The following is a 7519-nucleotide window of genomic DNA, read 5'->3' as shown; positions in this document are numbered from 1 at the left end:
GAGGGTTATTGATGAGATATATTTAGTTCTTGTACAAAAGTTTTCCAAATAGATACCTCACAATGATGATAAAACGTTTTAGATATTATTTTGCCAAAAATTACTATAAATTTTTGAGAAAACCAAATTATAATGACGACAGTTTTTATAATGGAACATTAAAGTCAAATTTGTTATCCACATCAGTTGAAGATGTTGATTAAAGTTTAAGGCTACTCTGATTATCATAAACATCTGTTTTAAATTGGAGAAAACAATTTCATTGAAACTTTTTCAAACCATGTTTCTATGAGAGTTTGGACTATCGCTATAAGAATATGTAAGGTTGATTCAAGTTCTATAATATTACACATGAAGATGTTTCCGTAGCTCCATTTCTTTCCTTCTGTTTTAGCTTCAGGTAGGAGTATTCATGTTCTTTCTGCATCCAGTCAGGTAACGGTTTATTCCAATCTTCTGGAGGTTCTTTTCTAAGTTCCCAAATATTATTTGCTTGAGAAGCAGCTTGTCGCTGAATGATTCTATTTCGTTCACTTTCTAACACATTTTTCTGTAAAGAAGTACGGTACCACTCTATTTCAGGAAAAACTACTAATGTAAGTATCTTATTTTTCATACATGCATTTCAGAAGTTTTATCAACTGTCAACTAGCAATAGGGAATTACCAATACAATGCTTTTTAAATACCCTTTTTTTCTAAACTACCATCAGGATTGTAGTTAATCCTGTTGCTTACTGCATGAAAAATGAGTGGTTTTAACCAATTTATTTGAATCAGTTCTATATACTAAGCATTGTAACAGACAAAAACATGCTAGTTAATGGCATAAAAAAAACTCAAAATTTAAGGGTTAAGCCAGTATTTGAAAATACTTGCATCTGGATCAGAGTTTATTTAATAAACAATCCACAATTAGTTTTCACCTTCTATCTTATAAAATCATAATACAAAACTGATGTGTTCTATCTTTTGGACAATGGAGCAGCCATCTTCAGAAATCAGAATAAATGGAAAATACTTTTTTTTTGGGTGTGGGGGGGGGCGTTTTAGTAAGCTGCATGTAGATTGACTAACATTTATTGAAAATTTTGGTATACACAGAAGTGTGCAGGAAGAAATATATATATGCACATTATGATGTCTAAGTTGCAGGACTAATTGAAATTTACTTCCAGCTACTTTGTACTCATTGTCTTAGAGAAACAATTACACTACTCAAAATAAATTTCAGACAAATTTGAAAACAATGATAAAGAAATGCAAATAATTTTTGTGCATATAAATATTTAGATGTTTTATATCATTATATCAAGCTGCTAAAGCAAATTAGAAGTTTTAAATCAACACTTCAGATATTATATGATGAAATGTTAACATTTTCCTTAACTGAAATGTATTTCTGATAGATGCTCACCTTTCACACAGAATGGCTTATTTTCCTCTTTAGATTGCACAATCTGCCAAAGAGCATTCCAAATCACCAGCCTTCTGAAAACTCCCAACTAATCTCATGTGAAACTGCCAGAGCATGATGACATAATCAAGCAGCAAAACCCTCCACCAATAGTGTGACACACCTCCATGCACAATGATGCTTTCTATATTCACACTCGTGAATCCTCATTCTTTGACAAGGCAATAAAGAAATGTCCTCCAAGAAAGTGTGGAGAATGGGTGGGAACATATGGAGGAGAGTATTTGTATGAACTACATTTTCAGATAAGAAAAATGTTAACTTCTGAAACAAATACTCACCTCTCTACACAGAATAGCTAGAACCCCACATTGAAATGAGGGAGGACCAGTGCAAATTGCCTAGATGAAGTCCCTTCAGAAAGCATCCAAAGGAAGCCCATGGGATGTGAAACCTGATGGCAGAGGCTCCATGGGAGACTGCAACTTGTCTCATCCACATATAAGAGCGAGACATATGTCACAAAGACGAGCAGAATAAGTACATGACCAGCCATGTACACACACACACAAACTGTCAGGTAGCACTATGTATTGTAAGATGAGAGCTTATTTAAACTGTACCTTGTGTGCTCACCTCCTCTACCATCAGACTTGATGGGTCAAAACCAGATGTGGGAGAAAGGCACTTGTGGTAAGTATATGTGCTCACTTCATCTACCATCAATCACTATAGGCCCTATGCAAGGTGCAGGAAGAGGAAATTGTATGGAATCATGTCAGTATGGATACTTATAATAATCTCTAAACAATCATCAGTCACTACAGGCCCCTTACCTGCTGTGGGAATAGGGTGTGAGAGTGATATATCACTGGTGTATATGATTTGGTCATCTCAACTCTACCAACAGGCTCCATGGCAGTTGCAGGAGGAAGGTATCATATTAAATAACTCTCAATTTGATCATAAGTCTCTATGGGCTATATGCCAGATATGGAAGCATTCCTTTTTAGTACAATGTAGAATGGACTGGAAAGAGTGTCTACTTTGAATCTGCTGAACAGATTTTGGCTGCAAGAGGAAGATTAAGATAAAGTCATATATAAAGGATTGATCCAAGTTGAGACGCAATATAAATATGTATATGGAGTGACTTCAGCCCTACTTTTCATGTAGAGGGACCCCTTGTTCTAGCCCCAATCTGTGAAGATTCACCATGGTCCACAATCCCGTCAGCTGGGAACTGGTAAGTGACAAGGGTCTCCCATGTTTCACTTGATGATGGAGGGGAGATGCATAGAATTTGTATGGATCTGTGAAACCTTATTTTTGAAAGCCAGTAAGTGCTAGCCAGAGAAGTGAGAAGATACGCAACTCTGGTACTGGCTTTTTCTGTGATAGTCTATAGAATGAATACCATATGGACCAATCATGAAATTTAATATAGATATGTAATGAGATACCATAAAAAAAACGCAAGTGGTCTTGCAGGGCACCCCATCTCACAGTGGGCAGGTGTAGGGCCAGGACAGATGGTATGAGTGCTTTCCATTATCATAGCCTGATGTGGATTTTGGATAAGTATACCCTGGGAGGCAACTCTAGATGCCTAGTGGGGATCCTATAATAAGTTAATTTTAAATAAGAAAAATAGTACACTCACTTGTTGATAGTTGAAAGATGGAATGAAAAATGGCAATGAGCAAAAATCTAAATACCTCTGAAGACAGCCAGGTGGTTAAGATAGTGGTTGACAAGGTGGAAGGGTAACACAAGAGTGGGACAAAACAAAAGCAACATGATTAAATAGTCTGATAGACTTGGGTAGGAGTTGGTTGAGAGAAGACAGAATAATAGAAGCCAAAGTTAGGCAGGCCAGTAAGGTGCTCCAAACAAGACTCTGCAAAGGGTGTCCTGAAACAGAGCAAAGACCCAAGGAAGGAGGCAGATAGAATAGGCATAAAGATGGGGCCAGTCTTGACTGAGGGCATTGACATTCAAGGCTGACAGGCGAGGTACAAGAGACCAAAAACGGGGAAGTTTGGTATTCATGGGTGTGACAAAGGCATCTGTCTATAGGGGTAGTTCTGAGCAGATACAATGGAAGATTTGAGGATGGATGGACCATTCCATGCATAGGACACAGTCTCAACGAGAAAGCCCAGGATGATGTTCAGTGCACCTAGAACAGGTTCAAAGTCTGAAAACAGAGGTTCCTAGAATGGGTGCCTCCTTGGAAAATGGTATTAGATATATGCTAGAAAGGAAATGAGAGCATGCCCCATGCCTGATGGACAGTGAATAGTTTAAGAGCATTGATATTTAGCTACACTACCAAAGGAACCCAAAGTCAGATAGTCATTCAGGAATTGTCCCCATCCAGAGAGAGAAAAGCATCTATGGAGAGGTGAAGGCCTGGTTTGGGAGGAGGTAAGAGAGCTACGGAGATGGTGTCGGAGTAGTCTTAGCCACCAAGCAAAATCCTACAGTTGAGGAGGAGGGAGGAAAATTGGTGAGGGCAGTGGATCCCTGAAAAGGTTCCATTTATCGTGCAATGCCATCTACAATGGGCACTTGTGTAGCCAAATGGAATGAGAGGTTCCAGAGAAGCCATGATCCCCAAAAAAGATAGAATCTCTAATGCCAAATGTGAAAGCGAGGCATAAACTTTGGTGACCAAGGCCCAATAAGAAACTGGCGAAGGTTGGGTATGGCCGGGGTAAGAGTTGAAGATAATCCCAAGAAGGATAAGATAGTAGGTTGGGGTAAAGAAAGGCTTGAAAATCTTGATGAGCCACCCTTAACAAGCAGCTTCATGAAGAAATAGGAAAGAGTGTTTGGGGGATTCCACCTGGGAATGGATAAGGAGAAGCCAGTTTAGAAATGGAATCATAGACCCATACCATGAAAATGTTGAGTGAAGGCCCACATAATGTGATTGAAACATAAAGAGTTGATGCTATTCCAAACAGAAGGAGACAGGACTAGGAAATGTGATAAAAAAAACATTGTAAGGATGGGGTGAATAGGATGTGAAGAAAGGTGTCTGTCACATCAACTTTGGTTGTAGACTGGCCAGGTTGGAATGACTAACAGAGAGGAAAATGTTTCATCCAAAAATGTGAGATGACAAAGAAATGATTGATGGAGGAAATGTTGATAACTGTGTGTTAGTCCCCGGTATTTTTGGGAACAGCAAAGAGTTGGGAGAAATAACCAGAGAAAGGTCACAAACTCTCTTTATGGTCTGTTTCTCCTACAAATCTAACACTCCTCCCTTCAGACATTGAAGTTGGCCAGGATATATGGGTATTGAAAACCAACAGGTTGGGAAAGAAGAGTAGGGGGAAAATAGATGAAGAAAACAACCATGGAGAAATAACTTGAGTAACCCATGTGTCTGCAGAAAAATGTGACAATAGATCTGGAAACTGAGACAGACAGGCCCCCATAGGTCCCCAACCAGAGGCTGGTGGGTAAGACATTGGATGGAAGTAGGATGGGAAGAGACAGAAGGTTGGGATACAGGGACAGAACTGGGGAGCAGAAGAAATGCCAGGGCAATGAACAGAAGTGGATGGGTGAGGTTGGGACAAACAGGAAACTAGGAAAGTAAGGGAAGACTGGCAGAGAGCAGCTTCAGCCCATGATTCAAGGGAATCAATAACACTATCAATAACCTCTGGAAAAAGAGATGGGACAAAACAAATTTCCCAGAAGTAGGGAGGGAGACTTGAGAAAGTGGAGTATCTCTTCCCAAAAGGAACCAAGTGAGAGGAGAAATGGTAGGGGAAAAGGAATGAGCCAAGGTAGAGAAAAGGAAAGCTCTAGCATCCCCAGAAAAGTTATGAGAGGAACAGTGAAGCACTTCCATCATAAAGTGAAGGGAAGAATAGTATCTCAAAGGAAAATTGGGCACTATATCATAGATAGGGAAACAGTGGGGGCATAAGATTATTGGAAGTTTATCTAGAAAAAATGTGATATGTACAAAATTGTCTGGGGGGAGAACAAAGAAATAACGAGGAATGGTTGTGTAGCAGAGAATAGGAAGGGTCAAAAGATATGGGATAGCGAAAAAGAACTTGTATATCAGAGTAATAAGGTTTTGAAAACTGGAGGAACAGTGAGATTGTCCTTCAGTGGGTAAGGACATTCACAAAACAAAACATGGAGGCCGAAAAAAAGAGCTCAAATTCATCCTCCTCAATTTTGGATCAATGGATAAGGAAAGGAAGTGAATAGAAAGGACTGAAGTAGACAGTTCTTGCTACATCATGGAGAATGGCTGTTATGTCTTCCACACGTAAAGAACTTCCCACCAAATTATTGGTAATTTGTTCAGGGTGAGTAATATCTTCAGCCACATCAGCAGAAGAAGAGTTTACATGAAAATGTATTCATATTGAGTATGTCTAAACTCGATCAAGTGAAAGTTGAAAATCGAAAATGTGGCAAATTTCAGCAAATTGGAACACACATCTGTTCATGACAGTGCTGAGGAAAAGAAAGAGGATTTACAAGTGCAACTGTAGAGGGCATCATTGAGCATAGTGTGTCACACTCCTATTGGTGGAGGGTTCTGCTGCAAGATTGCATCATCATGCAGTTGCACAAGTTCACGTGAGATTAGGTAGGGGTTTTCACAAGGCTGGTGGCTTGCAATTCTCTTTGGCAGATCGTGCAAACTCAAGAGGCAAATAAACTCTTCTATGTGTGGAGGTGAGTATTCATTTAGGAAACTACACGCCTACTTACATCATCTTAAAACTTTTGTAAAAAGGTAAATAATTACCTGATAAACTCCTCAAATGGCTTAAGTCTATGTACAAGAACACAGTAAAGGTAAATTTACAGAGTGTATAGTTATTCACCCATCATTATGTTTCACACTTAGTTCTTTATAAAAAAAAAAAAAAGCATACTCACAAATGCATCAATGTCTCTATACTTTCTCCAGGACATGCAATTTTTAAAGTCATTTTGCCACTGAGTACAGTCTACTGTTTGACCATGAACAAAATACTGGTGAAATCTGGCCTTAAGACCTGCAAGAAAAACAAAGTTATCTCTTCATTTGCCAGTAATTTTTTTTAAGCTGTACATGAAACCTGTGGGTTAAATAAAACAGATCTTTATAGCATTTTGTTTGCAAACATACATTCAAGCAACAAGGAAATGTAGTTTATAACTATGTAGTAAATTCCAAATTTCCTTTAAATATTGGTGTTTTTCAATTTATTATTACATATATTGTGTAACACCTAAAACTGCATTCTTTTAAAATCTTTTTACATATACCTTAAAGATATACATGTATAAGCCACACACACTAATTAACCTTCAAATATTGTAGTAAGCTGTGTGTCTACTATATTTATGCAATATATTACTGTATTTTATATCTTCACACAAAGAACAGAAATAAACTTATTTATGACACAAAACAATAATAAATACTTAATAAATCATTCCAAGTGATGTATAAATACACTGTAATTTTTGTTCTATGTGTATTACATGTTATGCTGTGCAAAACTAAATATCAATGTACTCACTCTTACAGTCTTTATATTCTTCTTTATACCATTCACAAGGATGTACCTATAAGACCAGAATAAGTTACAAAACTTTTATGAAGTACACCACAATATCCAAACATAAAGCCATTTTACAACTAACGTACACTGTAAAACAGTGAACTGATTAACTCATGTTTTACAAATAGATAAGAAGAAGCATGGCAATTCCAAAAGTAAGTGCTTCAACTACCTATGTTTAGCATAATCACAAAATACCAGAACTTGTAAAGGTAGATGAACCACTGCTTCACCAGAACATATTTCAAGGGCCACTTATAAAAAAGTTTCAACCTTTACTGCCAGAATCAAATATACACCTGGAAAAAAGTTAATCACCCCCAAATATTTTTCAGGACTGCTTATTGAAAATAAGGTTTAATTTTCATGATGTTGAGCAATGTTCATAATTTCAAACATAATTAAAAGGATGTGAGCGTTCAGGTGTGACATTTAAATCAGGCACGTTTTTTTCCCCCACGTGCAACTTGCTCCCTTCTTCACGTCCAATATGCACTATTTTC

The 7519-nt window shown here is 37.7% G+C and overlaps 1 protein-coding gene across 1 annotated transcript in view; it reads right to left on the bottom strand.

The window, feature by feature from the left end:
• The window catches only part of LOC106478219 (UPF0545 protein C22orf39 homolog), a 22171-nt gene continuing 14652 nt past the window's right edge, over window positions 1–7519 (bottom strand). The window contains exons 2-4 of the mRNA XM_013938744.2: window positions 6975–7020; window positions 6346–6464; window positions 1–550 (exon numbers count right to left, since the gene is read on the bottom strand). Of these exons, the coding sequence (XP_013794198.1) occupies window positions 338–550; window positions 6346–6464; window positions 6975–7020 (378 nt within the window). The 3' untranslated portion in view covers window positions 1–337. The remainder of the gene's footprint in view (window positions 551–6345; window positions 6465–6974; window positions 7021–7519) is intronic.

The sequence above is a fragment of the Limulus polyphemus genome, unplaced genomic scaffold (genome assembly GCF_000517525.1).
Source record: "Limulus polyphemus unplaced genomic scaffold, Limulus_polyphemus-2.1.2 Scaffold190, whole genome shotgun sequence".
NCBI classification, from domain to species: domain Eukaryota; kingdom Metazoa; phylum Arthropoda; class Merostomata; order Xiphosura; family Limulidae; genus Limulus; species Limulus polyphemus.
The sequence above is the reverse complement of the archived record's forward strand: the minus strand, read 5'-3'. Positions and strand labels throughout refer to the sequence as shown.